Genomic DNA, 26,541 nt, shown 5'->3' on the forward strand with positions numbered 1-26,541 from the left:
GTAAATTAAGTTTGCTGCGAATTATGTAACACCCAGGAGCAAACGTAAGGTACACTATAAAGATAAACATATGTATATAATATATCAGCATGATAAGCTGAGTCGATTTAGCCATTTTCGTCTGTCTGCCTACAGCTTTTGAGATATCAATCTGAAGTTTTTCTTTTCTGTCCAGAATGTCCGATATCAGAACATTAAAGCATATAGCTGCTATAAAAACTGACCCATCAAAGACAATTTTTTGTACGGAAAACTTTGTTATTTGTATATAAATAGTATTTCATTAGGAAAGAAACTTTTTTTCATCCCTTTTTAAATGCGAAGCTTAAATTGATTTAACTAGAAACAAATTTCCAGACATATTTAAATCCTGTAGGTCGGATTTTCGCAAAACACATGATCAGCTCTGGCGACACTCTTTCATTGCAACGAAACGAATTCCAGTGACTTTTTGTAATTCAACACATTTATGTATTTTTCTTGCTTATAAACTTTATGCTCTCGTCTGTAAAAGTTTTGGTTATATTAGCCTTTAAGTTTGACTAAAAAATCTGCCACGTTGCTGTCTAATTCGTTAAAAGTAAGATATCGAGGATAGATAGATCGAGTATATTTCATATGTATCTAGCCTACCTGTCATACCTATAAGCAATCTCACTTCTGTCACTAAAATATTTCTGCTATGGATTTTTAGTAATTTTTGTATGATGAAAAATTCATGATTTGTTTTTATTGGTTTTTCGCGCCATTAGCGCTATGATCGCTAGATAATGAAAGAAAAATAATAATACCGTAAAATAAATCAAAGCATTTTAAGTAATTTTTGAGTATTTGTTTTATTGTCGCATTACAAAAAAAAAATTATTTTATTACAAATAAAAAGAATTACATATAAAATGATATATTATACATGATCTTCTTCACTTACATACATACGTTTGTTATAAATATTATTTTGTTACAAGAATGGTGGATATACGTACGGCAATGAAAATTTAAAGCTTGCACACAATAAACATAACGTACAACAACCAATAATAAAATAAAAATATGTATAAAAAAAACTAAAAATAAACAATACAAACTTATAAACTACTTTGATGGACATTGGCGGTAAATAGCTTCAGTTATAAAATATTCGAAGATTTCAAAGCATTTGGCGAGTAAGTTGTAGGCAGTAAGTATGGAAGATATACGTAGAAAAAATATAGTGGCTTAAAGTGTCAACTGCTGATGAACGAACGCAATTAACGGAGCCGAAAAGAGTTGTACTCAGCTGAGAGCGCTGCTTCCGCCCGCTCAATAATGACCGCCATAGTGACCGCCATGGTGTCCACCGTAGTGTCCGTCGTAGTGAGCGTTGTAGCCGGCGCCGCCACCATAATGACCGCTGTATTGGGGCACGTATTCGTATTGAGCACCATGACCGTAATCGTCGTAATCGTAGTGGATGGGAGCGATGGGTGCGTATGGTTTGGGGGCTGCAAGTGGAAAAGGTGAATTTTATGAAAACTTTATAACAAATAAATTGCAAAAAAGTGGTGGTTAGAGGTTTCTATGGAAATATTTATAAAATTTGATTATATATTTATATACAAATATTTTTATTAATACAGCAACAAATATCTGCACTTTATACTTCGTAAATATTTACAAACAATCTACAAACAAATAAATTTTCATATATTTTTTTCAGTTTTGCTAAATTTAATTTGGCCTATATTTATTTGAAATTTATGCGCCAATATTTCCCCAGCAATGACAATTTTTCTCTTCTCCTCTGCCAACGCAAGTGTCTATTACTTTGCACAAATTTATGTTGCTCGCTGTGCAAATTGCTTAAAGTGCGCAGTGCGCACATCAATTGCCCAACAAATAAAAGAAAAAAAGATCAAGCTTAATTAACAAAAACAAAAACTCTACTTGTCTCTAAACTAAAGCAATGTCATCCATATTCGCTAGCATAAAAATAAAAAAGAAACTCATGGAAGCCGGCAAGCCGCTGTAAAAGATACAGTTCACTGCCTATTTTGCTGTTTTTTGTTGTTGTGTGTTTTCGCAAAAAGCGCACAACAACTGCAACAAATGGGAAGTAAGCTTAAGCAATATGGTGGCATGATGACCGTTGTTTGAATTTATTTTAATTTATTTTTGACGTGATTTTAGTGTTGCGTTGTGGATATTTTATGGTACGTTGTTTGATATATAGCTATGTATGCATGTATTATATATTTTGCATATATGTACGTTTGAGTTATTAAATATATGTTGCTTATTGAACTGTTTATTCATAATTTGGCTGTAGAAAAATATTTGTTTTGTAAAAGTAATTTTTTTGGTTGTAAAAATTTCGTTTTTTTGTTTGCAATATTTTGTTGTTTGAAATATTTTGAAATAATAAAGTTATTATTATAATTTTTTTATTTACGAAATAATGCATTTAAATATTTTTACCATCATCTTTTATAATGGTTCAGTTAAATTTTTTGACTCAAATCTACATAGTCTTATTTTTAAATATTTGATATCTATTTTATAGTATGTTTTCGAGAAATTTTTATACCAAAACTTTTTTTGCAAGTTTTTCTTCAGAATGGAATAGTTTTTAAAAATACCACAAAACAAAAAAAAAGCCATTTTTTAAGAAAGGCAATTTTTTTATAAATATTTTGGAACGTTTCTCTTGAAAATAAAACAATTTTACATAAATTAAAGAAATCTGCCTTGGCATATTAGAGTCGATTTTAACAAAAATTCACTGAGGCAAGTAGTTGGATGATAAATCGTATCAAATATGGCATTAGTAGCTGAAATATTTTATTAATATATGAAATTAAACTAATTTTTTTGCTTTAAAAATCATGTAAAGACGCGAAAGTATTGCTGTTAAGAGCGTTTTGGGATGGCATTGGACGAGAAAGAATGGAAAGAGAGTTTCGTTAATAATGTAGAAAGAAATTTCGAATGCGTCTAGTACTACGCCTATCAAAATGTAGAAGAAAAAAATATTTATAAAAACTTAGTTAAAATTTTACCATTGGTTGCACTGAAGCTATAATACCCTTTCCAAATAAAAAAGTTTACATACCAAAATGTAGTTTTATTCAGTCAGTTTGTAAGAGAGCTATATGCTATACTGATCCGATCTGAACAATTTCTTCGGAGATTACACTATTACCTTTGACAATAGTCTATGTCTAATTTCATAACGATATCTTGTCAAAGCAAAAAGTTTTACATAGAAGAACTTGAATTTGATCGTTCAGTTTGTATGACAGCTATATGTTATGGTGATCCGATATTGGCAGTTCCGAAAAATCAGCTGTTTCTTAGGGAGAAAAGGATGTGTGCAAAATTTCAGTATCTCAAAAACTGAGTGATTAGTACGCGTTAATACAGACAAACGGTAAGACAGACAGACAAATCGGTTAGACCTATGACTTGGCTACTCAAGCCATGCCTTTAATTTCCTGTCAAGCATAATTGATCATGAAAAAATTTTATTAAGGAGCTGCATGCCATTTAGTCAACATAAAATACGGACTTTGAACTACTAGTAAGAGTGGGTTTATACTTTAGATTAGATTAAATTGGCATTAGAATTAAAAAAATCTTGATTAAAAGTTAAATATCTGCGTCTATTAAGCTGAAAACCTCATTTAAAATCACGTTATCCAAATATTTAGCTAAACATTCAAAAGACTTAAGCGACGAACTTGATCATCGATACAACAATTAATGAGTACTACAGTTCAATTTTTATGTTTTTGCAACTATTTCTGTACCAAAAAAAAAAAAAAACAAAAACCAACACAACAACAATAATAATAATAAACCACATAATTTGCGTGCTAATAATGCAGCAACAGCTTTTCACATCGATGCTAATAGATACCAAACTGTGAAAGACTATAAAAGTGATACGAAATTTCATTGCAAATGGGGGAGTAAATTTCAAATATTGCCAAATATGGTGCCAAGTGACAGCATTGGGAAAAACGTATATACCACCAATAACAACAACAACGAAGGCACTAAAGGTAAAACATATGCGCTCATTTAGATTACCACACAGCTGTTTGGGCTGAGGAAAGCTATGGGTTGTATAAGTTTGAGTGTGTGTGTGTGTGTGTATACCAGATGCATACCGATGAAATGTGTAACATTATATAGTTATTTATTAAACTGGCATTAGGTTGATGAAACCGTTGGCGTCACAATTGATTTATTTCGTGAATTAGTGGTTACTTTTTCAGAGCTACTTTTTAGAGCAAAGTGCTATTGTTGTTGGTTTGATAGAAAAAAATTAAATATGCTCTGATATAAGCTTATATTGGCTTATTATTTCAGCGAGTGTTAGGCAAGAGTGTTGTATTTTTTATATGACGAAAAAAAACGCAATTTTCTATCCAACGCTTAAATGTGTCACCTGTCGCCTATTGTTCTGCCACAACGCGCTGGCAAATAAGTTGTGTGAAAAACTTTATTTACATTGCACACATTTTTTTCAGCTTAGAAATTTTGTTTTGCTGCTCATTACATAGTTGTACCCACAACTTCTCGGCGCAACTTAGCAAACTGCTGTTTATTTATAATTGCAGATGTTGCTTGTATATTTTTTTATACCTAGCAATATTTTATGGTAATCTGGGAACCCACAATCAGGCTGCGTAAGAAAACAAAAAGCTTATGAAGTAATATGGGCGAGTATTACGCCCAGCGGCGTATTTGAGTGCAGCAATTGAAGGTGAGAGGTGTTTCAGTTGGGCGTTTGGGAGGCTGTTGTTATGGGGCTTTACTTTATTTGAGGCTAAGGCGCTGTAAAGTGAAGATTTGGGTAGTGGTGGGAAGTTGAAGAATATTAGTGAAAATAAAAACAATGAAATAGAAGAGTTCGCACACAAATATGCAGGTGTGGAGAAGCATATGTGAGCTGTATGGTAATTTGTAGAGGAAATTAATCTTGATGATTTTTTTTACAGGAATGATTTTGTGGAGTGTTGAAAACATGTATTTTAATTAAGTTTTAAATAAAAATATTTCAGTCTTGTCTTCACATAAAGTAAATTAATTGTTTTATATTAACTGATTTAACACATAAGTATCTTTTGCAATGTCAGTCTTGATAAATTAGCTTTTATGTTGTATGTATTTTTTATAATATTTTTATACACCTTTCTGGGATCTCAATTCATAATTTATATAAAAAAGAGATTATTTTTTTTAAATTTTCAATCGAAGTGGTAATATTTTTTTTTTAATATTATATTTATTATTGTTAATTTATATTTATTATGCACGTGCACGACATAGTTTTAACCGTAATAAATTATGTAATGTCGGAGACAATATTTTATGGATAATATATCTTATACATGCAGTAATTACTAAGCGATTTGATTCGTCCTCAAACGCCCTTATTTATTGTTAAAAAATCAAAAATTAGTTCAATATGAAAACTTTAAGCTCATTCGAAAGCTTTTCGGTAACTAAAAAGTATTTACTGTTAAGCAGAAAATAGTTGGAAAATAATGAAATGGCTCATTTAATGATTGAGAACCAGAATTATTTTAATATCAAAGCTTTAAGCTTATTCAAAAGCTTTTCAGTAACTAAAGATTATACATTGTTTGGACAAGCAATATTTAAAAAATGGTTTTAGTGCATTTTGAATCACCTGATATTTATTTGCTTACAAACTGTCCTTTTTTCCTGTTAGAAACTAAAAATTATTTCAGAATGAAAATTTTAAGCTCTTCCAAAAAATTTTGGGTAATCGAAAAGTATTATTTTAATATCAAAGCTTTAAGCTCATTTGAAAATCTTTCGGTAAATAAATAGTGTCTATTGTTAGACTGGAAAGAATAGGAAAATATTTTTACTATTTTTGTATTATCGAAAAGAACAAAATGCGATTTTTACGTCCAGAAGAAAGATGTTATAGTTGCAGAAAGCTTTTGAAACTCTTTCGATATTAATTCGAAGGTAGTTTCAACATTATAAAATTTCTGTAAATTCACATATCAAAATACCGTAAATGAAACTAAAATTATAAATTTCGTATGCTTTGAACAAAATTATTGAAGTAAAGTAGAAAAATCGTAAGTCGAATTTTTAATTTTAAATAAACTACTTTTAAAAATGAAAAAAGTATTATTTTGAAATCTTTTAAATATATTAATTATTATTTTTATTATGGTCAGTTATATGCTCGAAAAATATTCTAAGTCGGCATGTGCACTTTTTCTTTTTAAACTTAGCTATTACTTTGTATATACTAAAACTTTTGTTGAACCTCTGAACTGTGCTCTGAAAGTGCCCAGCGTTCACATCATTGCATCGCAGAATTAACAGGAAATTGCAAATTATTTCTATTTTGAGAAAAAAAAGCGCAAAGAACAAAGTGTTCGACTAAAATAAATTATTTATAAGTGAATAACAAAAAACCGAGACTTTCATATATAACTAGATAAATGAGTTAAACAGCCGTGAGATGCCTAGGATTGTCACGTTGTACTAATAAAAACAGATATAAAACACATAACCTATATTGATTTTCTCGCTGATCTCGTTATTATTATAATTGCATTTATATTCTGAGCACTTATGTATGAGTGCTTGCCTTGTGGGAAAATAAATGAGTAATGCTAATTTGTGCGGCGACAATTAAAGTGACTAAGGCATATACTCTAATTACAATAGTATACATATACAGTGATATGGCTAAGGCGTACCTATATAGCTTAAAACACCACTATGAATATATATAAAAAGTATATATATATGTATGTGCCTATGTTTGTGAAGTTGTGTGAATTACTCGCTGTAGGTGGTTGTTTCATTTGCATTTTTGTACTCATTCCATATTAGTAATGATAATCATTCTTATAGTCTGCTTCGACTGTTTCGTCTGGGCGAAATTTGAGCATTTGATTATTGATGATATGGGCGTGGCGTCGCAACAACTTCACCATGCGATATGTGTTAATGCCTGTGCAGGGAAAATGATGGAAATGATGAAGATGCAAATGCTGTCGTTACAATTTTTGTAATGAATAAAGATTACTAAATGATTGAAGTTGACAGTTGAAGTATTGAAACAGGTGGGGGAACTATGGAAAATTATTCTAAGAGAGTGGTTATGGGAGTCCTTAAGTGAGTAGTTGGTTATGGATGATCTATTTGTAATGGAAAATGTATAGAGATTTGGATAGTGGACTTAAAACGGATAGAGGACTCATTATATGAAAAAGTAGTAGTAAAAATCACAAATTTCCTCTAAATTACTATTCTATAAGAGTTTGTGTAAAGAGTAAGCTTGGTAACTACTTTTAAGTAAGAAAATAATATATTAGTCAGTCAGTTACTTTGGGGTTATTTAGCAACTAATTAACAGTTTTCGTGATTTTTTTTTGCATTTTTCACCAAGTGGACACTTACCATACGGCGCTGGTGCTGGCACAACAACCGGCGCTGGCGCAACATGCTTCACCACAGGTGCTGGTTCGTAATGTGGTCCAGGGACTAACGCTTGTGCATGCACTGTAGGCCCAGATTTCGTAACAACAGCGTTGAAACCATTTATGGGATCGGCAGTATAGTCGACTGTGCGTATAGAGCCATCAGGTTCGACAAGTGAATATTGACCTGAAAGGAAAAAAGATTTTGTATGCAAATTCGCTTAGTGCTCAGTTAGCTTTGGGTTAAAAAGGTGTTCAAGCAACTTTCTTGTATGTAATTTGGAAAAATTATTTTGAAAATTAAAAAAAAAATTTTGGGAGTTTTTTTGAATTTTTAGATTTTATACCTTTAACTTATTACTTTGGATAAGAAAATTTTGAAGCAAGTATATTTGTTTGTAAAAAAATATGTTGAAAATTTTCAACTCAAACAAAGTTTTTTTGTTTATTTTTTTAAATTTTGAGTTTTTATACCTTTAACAACATCACCATCGCGTGTTTCATGTTGTGACTTCACATCACCAGTTGTGTGATCGGCTACACCATAATTGAATGCATATTTGGGATGGTTCTGTGGAAAGAAAAAGTCAATATTTTTATAAAATTAAAACGTCACTGAAGTTTTCAAAAAGATTGGGCGGTTGTTTATGCTCATAAGAAAATATTAGATTTTGGAAATTGTCGATTTCGAAATAATAAAATAGAATAATTCTATTCTTCTCTTCATTTCAAAAATCATAATTATTCATTATAAAAAAATTTAAAAAACGTTAAAGTGCTACATATTTGATTTACAATTCTGAGGTATATACCCTTTTTAAAATTTTAAAACTGAAAAAATTTTTTGAAAGAAATTTAGTTAAATATTTTTGAGATAATACCTAATTAAAAAAAAAAAATTTTTAATTTCACTTACAATTCTGATTTATTAATGTATGTATATATTTTGAAATTTAAAAACTGAAAAATTTTTTAGAAATATATTTATTAAAATATTTTTGAGATTAATAATTAACTGAAAGAAAATAATTTTGCTTTTTGTTCGAAAATCATTTCATATTTCTCAACAAAAAAATACATGTCGGAGCATGTCTGAGCAAATTAAAAATCTTAAATCATTTAAAGGCTACGCTTTTAATTTCTTTTTATATAGAATTAAAAAAATTAAAATAGATTTACTCATGAAGACAATATTTTGAGTTTTTTGATAAATTTATTACTTTTAATATTTTTTTTTAAATTCTGAATATTTCTGAAAAAAATTTGAAAGCTATTTTTGTAATTATTTTCCCAAAAATTAGATTGAAATCTTAATTGAAAATCTTAATTGATCTTACTAATGAAGAATATACTGCGTAATTTTAAAAATTTTATACATAATGTTTTGAAATTTGAAATTTATATATATATTTGGAAAAAAAATTCAGAAAATTTTGCGAATTTTGATTTTTACAAAAAGGACACTAACAAGAAATTGCACGAAAAAAATTTCCGTTGAAACTTTGAAAGTTATTTCTGTTACTACGGTTTTTTATATGTTATTAATTTTATTAAAAAAAAAATTGTTTAAACTTATAATTCAGCACATCCATTCTGGTAAGTCACACCACTGCGTATACGCAACTTGCTTAATGTCCAAAATTTCATAAACTAACACACACTCACATAATAGTCGACAGCGTATCCTGGTCGCGCCAACACAGCGCTCGCATAGAAGGCCATCGTGAGAGCCATTATACACTTCAGGCTTGCCATTTCTCTAATGAATTTATTTACTCTTCGTTAAACGCTTGAAAACACAGGGTAACACTAAGGTTGCACTTTTTTTGTGAGATTGCAAGGAGAGGTTTAAGGGTTTTATAAGATTTGCTAAAAATAAAAATAAAATATTTTTTCAATAAATTTTAGTTGAACACACAATAAACTATTTTTAAAATCAATTTGCATGCTAAAATTATAAAGGAAATTCGCACTTTAAGTATTTCGTTGGCACCGCCGAATTGCACACTGCTGAATTGCCCGGAATACTGTGCCGATTCTGAGATCAAGTTTCCGTTAAATACACAAAACAAGCGCGCGGTCGCCTAGAAAACGCAACGCAGCCAATAAGTGAGCCAGTAGTTGGTCACATGCAGGCACCGCGCAGCAAACGTCAGCGGCGTGGCGAAACAAAAACAACAAGCATTTCGCGTTGGCTGCGGTTGCGCTGCTCTTGGCTATGCTTATGGCTGTTAACGTGGCTTGACTTGCGCCTATCGACTTCGGCGTGTTATGCATCTGCTTGGAGCAATGTTGGACGCGCGTTCTATTGTTCGCTATGCCGGTATTGCTGGCGGCTCTGTTAGCGTCAAGCCAATGCATAGCTTATGCTTGTCATTCGCCGAAGCGTGACAGTGCGCTCTGAGCTGAGGCGATTCTCTAGGCACTCATTGGTAATTAATATGTCATGTTTTTCACCACAATGCGGTGTGTGGTGAGTTAGTATCTGAGTTATCTTCGCGGCTGCCTGGTTTGTTACACTTTGTTGCTGCATCAGCTTTAGTTTTACACGTTGAACATCTGTCGTTGTAGTTGTTGCAGATTTTATTATCACAACGAAATGTGGACAGTGGGAGCGAAAGGGTGCTTGATATGTACATATATGTGCCTGTACGATATCCACACTAGTTTGCGTATAAACTATTTTAATTCCAGTGGTGATATTTTTGCAACATTACATTGCTGCTCGATATGTCAGATTTGCAATATTTTTATTTGTGTTACAACATTGTCTGGGTCATGTCGTACATAGAAAATATTTATATTTTGCTTGTTGGGCTTTTATGTTATTTTTGAAAATAAACTACTTAATTCACCAAAGTTCATAAATATATATTTCATTTGTATAAGCAATGAAATTTTATGGAGTTTAACGGATGAAAGAAACATATTAATATTTACATATTAAAATTAAAAAGTGAAAATCAAGTTTTTTCAATCACAACAACTGTTAAGTTTGTAAATATTTACATATGTGATATGTACATAGAACTTTATGCTAAGTGATCGTCTTACATAAATCGGCGTGTTTTGAATTTTCAACTATTATACAACTATCGTAGGAGTTAAAAATCGTAATCCCATTTATAAGTGGTCGCCCATGTTCAGTTTGGTTTTATGTTAATTTTGGGATTTTTTAAATAATATTTATACCTTGAGCAGGGTATATTAAGTTTTGTAACACCCAAACGAAATGTTGGAAACCCCACAAGATACATATATATAATTTATTAACGTGACGAGCTCAGTTGATTTAGCCAAGTCGGCCGGTCTGTACGTCTATGAAAACTAGTCCCTCAGTGTTTGAGATATCGACCAGAAATTTTGCACAAGTCCCTTTCCCAGCAAGAAGCTGCTCCAATGTAGGAGCTGTCGATATCGGACCACTATAGCATATAGCTGCCATACAAACTGAACAATCGGAATCAAGTCCTTGTAAAGCAATTTAGAATCTCCGAAGGAAGTGTTCTGATCGGGTCACTATAGCATATAGCTGCCATACAAATCGAGCGATAGAACTCAAGTCCTTGTTTGGAAAACTTTTTTATTAGACAAGGTATCTTCGAAAAATTTGGCATATAATATTTTTCAATGCATCGCTACAATCTCCAAAAAAAAAAAATCGGACCATATAACTACTATTTAAACTGACCGATCAAAATTAAGATAAGGATCGTGTAATGCCCTTTTATGCTATAAAAACTTGTAAAGGCTATTATAGTTTCGGTGCAGCCGAAGTTGGCATTTTTTCTTCTTTTCCACACCTAATGTCAAAATACAATATCACTATAGGCTATGGATATTATTGTAGATAAACAAAATTTCATTTTCGTTCCAAAATAATATTTATATGAAAAACTTCTTTTTTTCTTTCTTTAACTAGTTTTTTCATATAACAAATGTATACATGCAAATAAGAAAGTCTGTTGGTTGGTAGATTGTTTGAAAGTGGAGTTGAAAAGAATGCCTTAAAATCCACCACTCTTAAGCCATCTTTTGCGTGTTGTGCACCCAAGTCAGACGCAACCAAGCACCAGTCAACCATTCGCGGGATATATTACAATTTTAATCTTTTTCCGACTTTAGTTGGTAAATTTCTTTCAGAATGAAACACTGAGAGCCGTGAAATATACTCCATCTCAACCGGATGAAGGCACCGCATTAGCAAGAGCAATGTTCTAACGTTTCACCATTCTCTGCGCATGGCACGAATTCTGTTGTGCCTACTTTCGCTAGTTTCGGAAGATAATATATCTGGTGTTAATACTCAATGCTGACTCCTATCATATTACTAACTTGCCTGTTTACTAAAAGTATAAACTATCTACATTACCCATGGTGTTCCAAGACCTAAAATTCATTGCTAAGAGTAGCCTTTAAAGAAGCTGAACGATATTGAGCAGCTTATTCCTGTGAAAAAACCCTCCTCAGTATAGCATATAAGAATATTATACTCCTGGAAGGAATACAGATCTTATTCAGTCAGCTGAGTGATGTACTCAGTGAGTTTAGATCAGATTTGAACTTAGATTTGCGTATTTTTTTGGAAGTTTCATGAACAAATCTTAATATAAAAGCTTATGAAATATCTAGAAATTATTTTAGTAGAAATTTTTATTTCAAAGAAGATGGTATTTTTATATAATTAAATTTTCCTTTTCGATAGTTTAGGATATATATTTTGCTTGATAATTAATTGAAAGAATTTTTATTAATTTGTCGAATAGTTTTTATTGAGCCATACTACTTATATATTCATATACATTTATGTGTTTATAAAGGATTGTAAATCGCCTTAATTGACTAAGTGAAATCTTTCTGCGAAATTGCGGTCCCAATCGCTCATTATGAAGATAATTGTCAATCTTCATAATGAGCGATTGGGACCGCAATTTCGTTGAAATGTTTCATAAAGTAAAAAGTAGAAGTCATATATAAGTGCTAAGAATTAATTTGTAACTCTTAAGCTTAAGAGTAGTTTAGCATTATTTCCTCTAATAGAAATAAGTAAATATGTGTTATATTATATTTGAAGAACCAACTGCCGGATGACTATCTAGAATATTGTAATATTATTTATAGCCTATTGTCTTTTAGAACAAAGAATTTTTAATTTTTTACAGAATCTTTCAGTTACTTATTCGCTCTGCTTTTATGTGCTTTTTTTCATTAAAATTTAATACTTTTTAATTTTTGTTTTTAACTGTCAAGTGAGTGAAGTCGAACAATTACCTTTTACTTTCGTTGCTTACACGCACACAACAGACGGGTGGGAAGTCCGAAGTCAAGGTTAATGCGTGACGCGAAGTATTGATTGCCAACAAAAGACTTAAGCAAAAAACTCGATGTTAAATTTTCGGGTAAATCGGCTAACTATTGTATTGTAAGACCTGCGTATTTTAATTTTCATTTCTAAATCGCACTTGAACCTAAATTATGTAAAGTAACGAAAAATCGAATCATAAGTATAGGAAGTAATCTCTATTTACTTTCAAATTTGCTGTTCACCTGCAAATCAATTTTATTAAAAAATTATGATTTGGTGTAAACAATCACAAGCTTTAATTACATTTAATGAAAGTGAATTATGCCTAAGCTAATTGCGCAATTAATGTGGTTTATTGTGTGTTCTGACAGTTTTGCATATTGACAGGTGTTTAGAATTGAAAGGGAATATTTTTTATATAATTATCATATATAATATTATAAAATGTAATGTATAAATAAGTATATTCTAATATATTAGATGAATATATTATATATAAAATAATATTTCATTTTCTTTAGTAAAAAAATTCTATTAAATTTTTGCAATTTTCGCTAATCTAATTCTAATTGAAAAATTGTAGACTAAAGCAGCAATAACAATTTAGCACTAGCATTAACGCTTCTTGCGGTTTTGCTGCTGTGCCATCGCATGCTAAATATTCTAGATATCACATATTTGTGTCTTTCAGTAACTAAGTATAAGCGTTTGCAGTCTACAACGAATTCTTGCGGCTTTGCTCGTCAAGTTCATTTCGGATTTAATATAGGGTTTAAATGCTCGTATTGTAGGTCTTCATGGGCGCTCCTGTGCGGTCGCGCGCTCAACTCCCACGGTGAAGGTTCAAGGTTTGTGCCTATGATGATATGATACTTATACGAATATCTGCAGAGCTTGGTTTCTATGTCACCGAGTGGTGTGGCTACGTATCGTTGTCAATGTCAGCTGGGATTCTCAATTAACGAACAATAAAAATAAAATAAGCAAAATTATACCAAGTGTTATGTGGATCTTTATTTGATTTATTGGTGAAAAAATATTTCGCGATTAAAATAGTTTCGCTTCAATTGAGATTTCTGTGAGCTTGTATTTCTCTTATAGACGGTGGTTTAGAGAGATTCTATAAGTGACTGCACTCAATGGCGTTTGATTTCTTAGTACAACTCCTTTAACACATTACTTACTAAATGATAATGTTCTTCAACGCTTTGTATATTAATAACGTTTAAGAGAATAATATTTAGGGTATTATTTTAAGTATTCCCCAATTCATTGTCGATTTCGATGGCTTAATTTTCAGGAATACATTTGAAATTTTAATTATGGTCTCTTGCACTCGACATTCACACGAAGTGCATGAATTTTAATAGAGCATTTCCTCTTCTTCCAAGAAAATCCAGCGTTGTAACAAACTGAGCTATTTATTTGCAAATTTTTCATTGTCAAATGCCGGTTGCCAGGCAATTTAAACACAGCGAGTATATTTATGAACAATTGGCAATGCGACGCATAAATTGGTCGAACGAACAAATTTCAGTTTTGCAATTTTGACAGCTATCAAAAGGCAAAAGCATATAATTTGCGTCACTTTGAAATCGAATGCGTGAATTGTAGTTTCATTATTTTGCTCTTGCTTGCAATTTATCTAAAATTAAGTGTGGCAATTGGGCGAGTGAGTGATTGTGCTTGAGCCATTGGCAATTTGCTGGTTGTGGCGGCGATGAGAAATGTCTCGATCGGAATTGCTACAATTTAATCAGCGTTCGGCAATCACGTTAAGGTCAATGTATTTTAGTCCAAAATAATAATAATAGAGTAAAAATAATAATAATAAAATATATAAAGAAGTAGATAAGATTGGAGGTATCGTGTGTGTGTGTGTGTGTTAAGCATACATTAAAATTTTAAGACATGTTTTTTTCCATGCGCGCAAACAGCATGAATTGCCGAAAATCAATTTTTTAATCCGATTTGCATTTCGGCAGCTCCATTGAGTTCCAATTTTAGAAATAACTATTCAGCAAACAAGTTGTAGTAAATTATAGTAGGAGGCAGTTTCCTTCGTTAATTATTTCTCAAAGCTTCCCTTAATTGTTGCTGCTAACATTAAGCGCGTTGGGCGTTAATACATCATAATCTGATAGTATTATATTATAAATAAGTTCTAAATTGCAAAGTATAAGAACTTGTTATGTAATTTTTGATGAATCTAAAGATTTTGTTAGAAAACAATTTGAACCGCAGTAGACAATTTTCTTGTATAATTATGATATGTATATACATATATAAATATAAATATATACGAGTATATATTTGCCTCTGTCTTTTCTCAATGCAAGTTTGCGGAACTAAGCTCTCGTATGGTTGGAAGTGGGGAAGTAAATGTTAGGAATAATAACGATAGTAATACTTTACAAATCATCAGAAAAAAATATATTTTAGTTTTATAAATTTAAAATTTAAAACACTTTTTCCATCCATGACTGTCTTGCTTAAAATTGCGGCAGAAAAAAAAATTGAAGGTAATAAAGAAATTAAAGAAATAGTTCGAGGTATAAGTTTGAAAATAAAGAAATAATTCTTCGTGTAAGTTTGAAACATATTCTCCAAACTATTCCTTAATAAATTGAATAATATATATCTATAATGAAAATTTTTGGAAACAGTAATTTTGAACAATTTTTTAATCTTTTTTTTAAACTTTCTTTCGAACCAAATATCACAATAAATTTTTCAAAAATATTAACAGAATTTTGTTTTATCATAGCATTATTTACTCCAATAGTAGTTGTTGCCACTGTTGTGAGGGCAAAAGTGCTTTTGAATAGTACTGCCGTGACAAGAGTCATTGGCGAGATGTCAATCTTATACTTTACCGCGTATGTAGTTGGGACTGTTTTTAAAAACAGGGTGAAATATCGCGAATTTATTTTAGGGCAAGGATAAAGCAAACATGTCTTAGTCAACATTTTCCAAGGCAATGAAATTATGCCTAAAGAGTCCCTCAGTATTTTTAATTGTCTTTTTGGGTTTTAGATTCTTCAATTTTTGTTTCTAATAAAATCACGGCTACGGGATAGTTGGAAATGTTGCAGAAGTGTTTTATGGAGTCTACTCTATTCCGAAAGCAAGCATTTGAGTTTTCCAAAGCATTCCGGGAAGGTCGTGAAACAGTTGAAAACTTACTTGATGCAGAGGCGGATGGCTTTGCTAATGATGATAACATCGGAAAAGCTAAAGAAATAGTGCTTCAAAATCGTCATGTTGGGTTCAGAGAGGATCTCTATTTCTCATATGGATTGACTAAATACATTTTGGTTAATGTATTGGGTATGAAACGTGTCAATGCGAGACTCGTACCGGAATATCTTACAAAAACGACGTCGAGCAGAGGTGATGGTAGACAAGGTAACTGAAGATCCTACAATCATCAAACGAATCATTACTGGTGACGAGTCGTGGGTTTATGAATATGACATTTAAACTGTTTGACAATCAAGTGCTTAAAAAATCAGCCGAAACCAAAGAAAAACAAAATTCGCTGAAGGCACTAACGGCTGTCCAAGCCAAGGCTTATAACAAGTGTATGAAAAATTTAATAAAGCGTTGGCATGCTAGCGTTGGCCCGGGAGTCTATATTGATTTTGAAGATGATAGTAAAAATTTGTATTAAAATACTTAAAAGTTTAGTCCATTTTGATCACATGGTAAACACTTACTCGAAGCAGAGTAGCATGAAAAGTAAGACAGTTTAAATTTCAAAAACAAAATTTAACAACTGAAATTATTTTCATATCAAATTTGAGCTTTTTATTTACAAAGCCAAGTTTGATCGCCTAATTAAACTTCATAAAATTCTCTTTGATCGCTTTTTGTTGAGTCACTGAAGTCACATGTACCAGCACAAATAAAACAGCATGGCATATAAAGTTATGTATGTATTATTAATACCTTTCTACCGAAAAATATACTCGATGAAAAGTGGGGTGTTTTGATGCACAATCTTCCAGTTTGCATGAAAAATCTACATTATCGCTCTCTTGACAATTTTCAAGCGATTTCAATTGGCTCAGTAATATAGCCAATCTGAAATTGTTGGTTTTAAGGATTTAGAACCCTTCCCATCAAATAAATTGATTATTATTAATTTTATTAGCATAACTTTTTTCCTGTGCTGTCATGTGATCAATTCAATTGTTGTATTGAGTTTAAGAGTAAAATGTACAAAAGAGTGAGAAAAATTACTTCGGTTTTAATTTCAGCACTCAATCGTTCTAATTTTGTTTATTTTTATTTGAATACTTTATTTCGTACTTGCACAATATATAAACTTGTATATTACCGTATTTAAGTAAATAACCCATATTATTTACATTAGATGCCCACGTTCATGCACTGTGGAATGTTGGAAACGACCTTGTCACGTATTTATCTAAATCTTTTCTAACAAAACTTTTGTGTAAATTTTCTCAAACAAATTTCGTACACATATTTAGGAGCAATTCCGTATTTAAAAGGTTTTTGCAGAGTCTGAGCTTGAGAAACGCAACACAATCACACAGCATATTTAATGCATTAAAATTCATGAATTCTTTCGCAAAACGACAATGAAACTGAAACAATTCAATTCCTACACACTTGCGAGTGTATGCGTTTTTCGCATATGTGAACTCACCACACATACGTATACATATGCATTGATCTATGCAAATGATTAGCTGCAATTAAGGGGTAAACTCGCATTTAACCTACAGCCGCTACCAACAACAACGCAAATGACTTAATTTCCATGGCGTGCGCCAATTTTGACTAAATGTGGTTGTGTAGTAGAAGTTGAGTTTGCGCTTGGGCTTTTATGTGAACAAACGGAGTTCTCTAGTTAGGTTGGTCGCAGTGGCAGAATGTTGTTTTGAGTTAGTGTATAAGCCTATGTGTTTGGCTAAAATTTGAATTTTTAAAAATTTTATAGGTTAATAGACTGGAATTCAATAAACACACAAAAATAATTCAAAACATTATTAAATAAACGTTTGGTCTACAAAAAAAGTATATATATTTTATATAAAATTGTATATCTATAAATTACTAGCTTAAACTCGAAACTTTTCTGATCTTTTTGCACGCTTTTTATTAATGACATTGATTTAATTTGTTTGCAACATTTTCAGTGTTCGCTCAAAAAAAGTTTGCTAGTGCGCTACACTGAAATTTATTACACAAAAATTTGTTATGGCTCATAAAATATACATAAGGCGAAAAAGCTGGTGTAAGGTGGAAAGAGTGGAATATACTCGTAGTTAAAAAGTTGAACACATTTTTAAAATCAGGGACTGGAAAAGTTCAAAAAGAACTTCGAGGTGTTGAAAATAGTATTTATATTTGTAATACTAATATATTTTCTTAGTGCAGTTCAGGTCAAGCATTCTTTCTTTATACCACTTAATCTCAATTGTTAAGTAAAGTAGCTGACATAAATAGGCTTTATTGGCAAATTTCTACTCGAAATATTACAAAATATTATTCCGATATGATACTACTATTATAAAATCATTAGAAAACAAGTTAATAAACAAGCTTACAGGAAAAAAAAACATACACCAAAAATATTAAATTGCTTTGCAAAAACATGCCAATTAAATCAATGGAATATATATTAATTTTATAACTTAAATAAATGGCAACCCTTCACAAAAATATCTTCGAAAAAAAATCGCGTCTAAGCATATACAGCTTGAAGACTTTATATTGAAAAAAGTGGCAACCCTTTTATAAATAATATTTTTTAAAGTGTTTTTTGTGCCTATTTGGTTGGATATACAAATATGTATAGTAATTTTTAATAATCTTATCTATTTTATTAAAAAAAGAATAATAGGTGGCAACTCTCCTCAAAAAATATATTTAACCACAAACTGTCTTATTTTAACAACTTAATTTAAACATATGGAATTGGAGAGTGGACGAATTTTCATTTCCATTTTAGCAACCCTGTTTCGGTAGCATTATGTGGTGAAATGTGTTGTTCTCACCATGAAGTACAAATATTACACCTATTATAGATCCAATTAATTCTTAACAATTTTGAAACCAATCAATGATTTTAAACTTTTGGAAGATTCAATTTCAATCACGATTATTTTAATGTGTTATAGACGATCGTTAGTGGAAAACCCGGGCAATATATTAAATTGGTTCAAAAGGATTACCATATGTCTAAAACATAAACATCAAATTAATTATTTCCTTAAGTTATATTAGTTCCCTTCAAAGAATATTGGTGTTTCATATTTAATAAGCCTGTAAAGAATTTCTGTAATGAATCCAAAAATATTATTTTCCGATTTCATCTCCTATTTAAGTGAAAATATAATGGGAATTTTCATATATAATAATTAGCTATCATAACTCGGTATTTTTTCACCGTTCCTTAAACAACCTAAGTCGTGCTGCTAAGCAGGGTGTAATTAAAAAGCATGGCGTGATGAGAAAAATTACCGCACTGACCTGTGTTAATATTAATATTACACAGTCCGAAAGTGAAATGGAAAGTGAAACGAACGTATGCAATGAAACCATGGCTGACTATTGTACGCAGCTCTTCTTCCCACCCTTCTTGCCTGCCTTCCATACTTGCTCCACAAGTCACACAACAGGCGTGTATAAATTAATTAGTCTCAGCTGGTTTTCGCACCTTTGACAAGTGACGGCGCGGATCTAATAAAATAAAATAAGGTAGCTGTGGTAATTGTCGAGTGATGACCGCAATAAGCAACGCTAATGGGCAGGCCGGTGAGCTGATAGTTCGACAGATATATGTATATACTTAACAGATGTTACACATTGTTTTAGTTGGTAATGTCTTTATGTGTGACGTTGCGTATCGCTACTTTTGGAGGGGTCGGGCATGGTGGTAATAATGACTTGTTTTAAGCGCGTTTTATTTATGAGTTTCATTGTGAGTCAAGTGGCTACGGTTAATGCGGCTAACGCCACTAATACAGTTAATGCATGAAGTTACATAATTGAACTGATTTTAAAATATTATGTATACTAATATACTCGCACATTTATGGTAAATGATACACGTATTTTATAATTATTTGAGAAATGTATTTGTATTATTTCTAGTATAAAAATTTAAGTTAGGCAAACAAAAAATTTTTTTTTCACAGTTTCATTATTACTTGCTTTCTTAACATGCTTGCCAATCATTGTTATGTTAGAAATGATAATCCTAGAACCAATTATAAAGTTATATCATCTGATCAAATTTGACTCAGACTGATAAAAAAAATACATTTTCATGTGTTTTATTACAAATCTTTATTACCGCTTTTAAAATAGGCTCACTTTGAGTCAATAAAAGCTAGCTAATATTAAATTTAATTATTATACAGAAGTACGAGAAAAGTAATAAGTCACAGAAAAACAAATCTCGCTAATACAGTGGCTAAGCGATATTCTCGTTTCTCATTTCGGCCATAAAGTCAGTCACAATCATACTAAAATGTGACGGCGCATTATCGTGGTGATTCCCACAAATTCCGCTTACGCCACAAAACGGCCAAGTAGTAGTAGTATTTCTTATTAAACCCTGTGGCACAAATTCATCAAAGGAAACGATATGCAGCACCTTGATTTTCAACCGACTTTTACGTGGTTTTTCGGTTACGTCTAATTTTTTGAGCGCCATTTGCCAAAGTGTTAGACAATTTCGACGTCATGTTCATAAACCCACGTCTCATCACCAATAATGATCAGTTTGATGAATATAGGATCCTCATGCTTCTTTTGCGATCTCTACGCTTCGTCGTTTTTGCAAAAGTCTCAGGTCGTTTGGTATGATTCTAGCATTGACACGTTATTCCGTTACTTTTGAAACCTTAACTGGTTTATTGACGTCATTTTAGCGAAATGATAAAATTCTTTCCGCTTTCAGTCTAACAGTTAAAAAGTGAAAAAGACTGACCTCTTGTACTGCCTGAGTAAGTTTCAGCTAACCGGATTATTAATCGATCTTCACTTTCAATATTAAATTTAAACATACATGTACATATATGCGTCAGTTAGTCTGTGCCTTACTTACTCCACAGCTGACTTTTAATTACATATCTGCGCCAAAGGTAGCTGTAGTGTGAAGTTTGCTATTAAATGAACATTTCTGTCTCTTTTTACTTTTAAATACAACAAAGAAACACACTCACACCAGCAACATTTAGAGCATTTGCAAGCCGCTTCAATTAGACTGATTGTTATTTGTGAGCATGCAGAAATCCGTTGACATTTATAGTGAATGATGCAGTGTTTGGATGCCACTGTTAACATTGAAAATCGAAAGTCATGCAAAAATGCAAGCGGAATGGTTAAAGAGATCAGAAAAGCTCTTGTATTAGCACAGCATGAGCGTAAACCAGTTCAACAATTCTTCATTTGATTGCGAAAGTAGTCATTACGTTTCATATATGCGTATGAAAATAGTGTCATCAAATGCTTGCGTGTTTAGTTGTAAGTAACCGTTATAAATAATGTTTTGTGCTAAAAATACAATTTAGTATGCATGACATATTTCATACATATTTCAAACGGTTGCTCATATTCGATGCGATAATTGATCTCTAAAGGCTAAGTGTTTTTATGGTCTTTTGATATGCTCTTCAAGTATATACTTGTATTATATATTAGGATGATTCTTCAATATCGAAATTAGGATTTTAAATTAAATTTTTAAACCTCACTTTTAGGTCGCTATTTTGTAGTTGAAGATATGAGTATAAATTTTGGTTTATATTGTAGGATATTGTATTGTAGATAGATTGCCAGACTCGTTAAATATAATATATATATATAATCACGTTAGTCTTTATAAGTTTTTAACGAGTTTGAACAACATATGTGATATCTTGAAAGATATTATATTCGTTAGAGAAGATAAAGCAGAAAAAAATGCCACTTTATGATTTTATAAGAACTACACTAATGTTTATACCTATAAGTACCCAGACGAAGTTAAGCACAAAGTACAGCTTCTTTTAAATCGATGCTGCGAATTTTCGTATATGACAAGCATAATGTGCCGCACTTAATCGTGCAGTTATTCAGATGTAGACATACTTGCGGTCGATTTCTGTTACGGCTACCTGTTACATTTCTGTGCGCATCTGCTGACCATCATACCGTCTGGTCATGATTTTGATTTTTTATGTATTCCGATTGCATTAACACGATCGACCGAGCCGAGCGGTCATGTTGCATGCCTCACACATACGGATAAATTAATGTATTACTTGACATTGCTACTGGTTTTTGCTGGCAGTTGGTGAATGAGTTTCACAATCGTTATTGATTAGGTTGGTTAATGTCTTCTAATTCTGAAACCAGATTTTTTCAATCGTTAGGAATTTTTACGCGATTTGTGGCAATGACAGGTCGTAAAGGTTATTAGATCGAGTTGTTATGAATTTAAAAATATACTAAGAGCGTGTATAGTTTCAGAAGTGCAAATGATGTTTTCTTTGCTTTTCTTCATAAATTATTGTTAAAAGAAGAGTTGTTTTTTTCCTGACGTCTACTACAAATACAAAGAGGAGCAAGTCCAATTTATGAATATTTACTTAAGGTTTCTAAAGTAAATGGCCTGTACCATTAGTATTAGTAAGATTTAAGACAAGCAGGACGTGATAAAAATTTACAGAGCACGTCTAGTTTATGAAATTAATATTTTTCCATTCCAACTGAGCTGAAATCGCGTTATGGAATTTTGTAAATATCCGCTCTTCTTCACCGCATATTCTTTAAGCAGAAGAATACCTTCTACAATACGATGTAACATTATAAATACCAGTGTGATCATACCAGGATCATAAGCGAGTGTTACTAGAGCTATTGATTATGTTTTATTCATTAACTCTACTGACTCCATTTAATATAGACTCAAAACATTACAACAATCGTAAATTAAATGAAGGCAATAATTTTTCGGACAAAATTAGAAGTAAAACGCCAAAGAATTCGACATTGAATGCTTACCCAGTCCCGATATATTATATTGAGTAGAATATGAATATTATAAAAGGAAGAGAAAAAATTTTGTCCCTAAATAAATTTTATTATTATCCTAAGAGAATGAATATATATTAAGAAAATAAGTATTTTTTTTTGCAAAAAAAAAAAAAAAATTTCCGAAAAGTTACTGACTTAAGTAGAAGACTCTTTAGTACATTTTGTATGAAATTCAAAAAAATCGTCAAAGTTTTGGAAAATCGCTGGAATTGGAGCTTAAAAAATCGTCACTGATATATAAAATATATGAATTTGTGTAAAATTAAATATCTATTCTTGCTAATTTACATACATTGTAATGGATGTGTTTTATGTTTCTTCATATGGCCTTAATATTTTCTGCTAACGGAAATTTAACTAGTAGCTCTTTCTACTTGTTACGCTTTCAACTTGTGCTCTCTTCTGTTAGTTTTTCGTGTAAAGGAACGCTTGTCTAGCAGAAATTTGGCTAGCTGGTGATAGTAAGCACTTCTGAAATTAACTTAATGTTCGTATATGTATAAGAGTATTATCTGGAATTTTTCAAAAATTTATTTCAATAACTACTTTGACGATGCTTTCTCTTGCATTAAAAAAGCTGCGATATTGGTCCATACTTATTTAAAAGCAAATAATTTCAATAGATCGGTGCATCAAGCGATAAAGCGTACAAGATTACCTCTTTATTAAAATCAACTTTTGGTTACTGAATAATTTCAACAAATGGGGCTATCATATGGTGTCCTAGGGCATGTTGTTCTGTATGCTACCTTTTGTTAAACTAGCAAAGATAGACCAGTTAGCAATAAACATTCGACGCGTTATGGGCAAGATGAGATTATCTGTGGAAAAATGTTATGATAAAATGGATTAAAATTTTATATCAGAACAACTTATCTGTTAAAATTTTATTTTTATTGTAACAAAGTTAGAATATATCTTTTGTTTTTACTCACCAGGTGTTATTTATAGATAATATCAAGTTTTAGAGTGTATTATAAGAATGCGGCCATAATAAAGTTTCCCATAAAATTATTCAGTTGATAAAAAAGTGTCTTAAATAATTATATAAAATTTAGTTGTACATAAACTTAGGATTCCGGGTTAAGCATGCCGGCCATCTCGTGTTTAAAAATTAAAAAAAAGAGTTTCTAATATATAGTACCATAGTTTACATTGTATAATATGTACATACATTGCCTTCACACTGGTTGTTTATGACAAGAAAAGTTTGTGTGGCGATTTTTTCTTTACTTTTTTTGACTTACTAATATTTTTTTATTTAGAATAGATTTAAGCCGAAGGAATCGCTGAACATTTCGCTAATGTATTTTGGGGAATTTATCACGAAAACATTTGAGTGGCACAAAGCATTCGATGAAGGTAAGAGATAGCAGAGGATCTGAACATCTCTTATTGATAGACTCATCAAATTTGGTTAATGTCTTGGATATGAGGCGTGTTGTCAATGCTGGGATCGTACCAAAAAATCTGAATGCGTTAAACATTTTAATAAACTGCCAAGGTAGCACACTCGGAGCAACTATAAAACAATTTTAAAAATTTATTTATTATTTTTATACGCTTGCAATATGTTGCTACAGAGTATAATAGTTTTCTTCACCTAAAGGTTTATTGTATTACTTAAAAATAATCGAGATAGATATGAAGTTATACATATATAAATGATCAGTATGACGAGAAGAGTTCAAAACAGAGTGACTGTCTGTTTTTCTGTCTGTCCGTCTGTAGAAGCGATAACTTGCGATTGAGTGACTATACAAAATAAACATTTTATCAAAAATAAATTGACTCAATTTAAAAAGTCAATGGCTAATTGTTGTAAACCATGAAAACAACAAATTATTTAATTTAATTACGATTCAGTTATTTTTAGTGCTATGTAGAAATATACATATATCATTTTCTGATTTTTCCGCCTTCCGGCAGATCGTGTACAATTTGCATGCGGAAAATAGTCTAAATAGTTTCACTTAAGAAACTACAGCAATAAAAATTAAATTAAAATAGTTGATGGGTGAATTTATAAGAATCTTACCATTGACCTTTAACTGTTGTTAACGCAAACAACAAAAAGAAGTATAATGAAGATTTTGCTAATTAATTGAAGGCACACACACGCTCATCTGCTAAGCTTGTGAGAATTTCGAAGTGGACTAAGTGGGTGGTTGGGAACAAATGCCAAAATGCAGATGCCAGCCGGCGAAGAAGACAAACATAAACAAAAAACAAGGAAATGCTTTTGTGCAAGAGACCTAAACACTTGAAACAACAGTTTGGTGCTTTACAGTTTAGCGTTTATTTTTTAATTTTTTTGCAAGCGTTGTATTTATACGCACCGCTGATTTTCGTTGTAGAAGTTTAATGTAAACAAACTGGAAGAAATATGTGCCTAACTAGACAATAACAATAAAAACATACCAACATATATTAAGATTAATTTGTACCAATTTGTTAACCTAAAGAGTTGTGTGGTGAGTATGTTAAAGTGTGGTGAAGTCCGTGAACCGGAAAGCACAAGCATTTACTCGCTTTTATGAGTGATAAATTTTACTACAATGTGCCGGAAGCTGGCACAAAACCTTTTGGCCAAAGTAATAAGGCTTAATACGGTTTACACAAACACGTATACATAAAAGTGCTCACAAAAATACAAGTACGAAAGATTTATTACTGCCTACGTACGTGCGGAAGTGTAAAAGCGTTTTCGACCCACCTGTTGAGCAGTTGAGCGCTTGGTCTACCCAAAAATGCAAAAGCTGCACTAATTCACAGCCAGCGAAAAGGCAAAAAAAAAAATCTACGCAATTTTTCCAGCGAAATCTCAGGGCTCTCATGCGCATTTAACACACCACAATTGCACTGATTTGCCAAGTTTCAAGTACAAATACCTTTAAATGTCAATTATCGGCCGACATTGTCACCACAAAAACCAGCAAGACAGCAGCAGCAACAGCGTTGCAAATATTAGTGATATTTATACACCGAATGACATTGTTGTTGTGTTCTTATTCTGCAAGCATTTGATTCAGCGCTTATTTGATTCTCTAAATGCTTGTGGTTTTCAGCTTCTTTGACTTTGTATTTGCTGCATCTGTTGTGGTTATCGAGTTAAAGGCCACTCACACGCTCGACTTTCTGCCGAAGCGTTGATACTTCTCTGCAATAGTTTACACTTTCTGACATACCTTTGTATTGCAAAAACAGTGGGGACTTTGAAAAAATTTAAAATTTCCATTAAAGCAGAAGAGATCGTTTTAGAAAAAAATTTGTGGTAAATATGGATTCATCATGCCCGATTCAAAGAAATACTTCAGGTTTTGTAGACTTAGTGACACTAGATCATGCTCGGCTAACTTCTAGATTTCTTACTCAGCTTTCTGAATCGCTTATTTAACTATGTATTTAAATAATATACGATTGAGAAGAGAGAGAAAGTTGAATTCATCTCTCTCACAAACAACTTCACTACTACAGTCCAGCGGTGCTGATTGTTTCGTTGGCTATATGCCATATAGCGCCGGATGGATTGTTAGAATCAAGGTCTACATCAATCTTCTCTAATTCTGGAGGCAATTCACAAGCAAAATTCACTCATCATAGCTCTATAGCGTTCTCCATTTACTGCAACATTATGACCGTCTTCATTTTTGTAGATATATGTACCAATGATTCTTTCTGCCCATAAAGCACACCAACCAGTGACTTGTTGTGAAC

General features: G+C 31.7%; 1 protein-coding gene across 1 annotated transcript; it reads right to left on the reverse strand.

Annotated features, from left to right (window-relative positions):
- Positions 1-817: 817 nt before the first annotated feature.
- Cpr62Bb (Cuticular protein 62Bb) lies at positions 818-9,527 on the reverse strand. The gene is made up of 5 exons (XM_014248306.3): positions 9,434-9,527; positions 9,126-9,329; positions 7,935-8,031; positions 7,441-7,647; positions 818-1,481 (listed from the first exon to the last, which is right to left on the reverse strand). The coding sequence occupies exons 2-5, from the start codon at positions 9,213-9,215 to the stop codon at positions 1,300-1,302; spliced, it is 576 nt and encodes a 191-aa protein (XP_014103781.1). The 5' UTR covers positions 9,216-9,329; positions 9,434-9,527; the 3' UTR covers positions 818-1,299.
- Between the last annotated feature and the right edge of the window lie 17,014 nt (positions 9,528-26,541).

The sequence above is a fragment of the Bactrocera oleae genome, chromosome 6 (genome assembly GCF_042242935.1).
Source record: "Bactrocera oleae isolate idBacOlea1 chromosome 6, idBacOlea1, whole genome shotgun sequence".
Taxonomy (NCBI): Eukaryota; Metazoa; Arthropoda; class Insecta; order Diptera; family Tephritidae; genus Bactrocera; species Bactrocera oleae.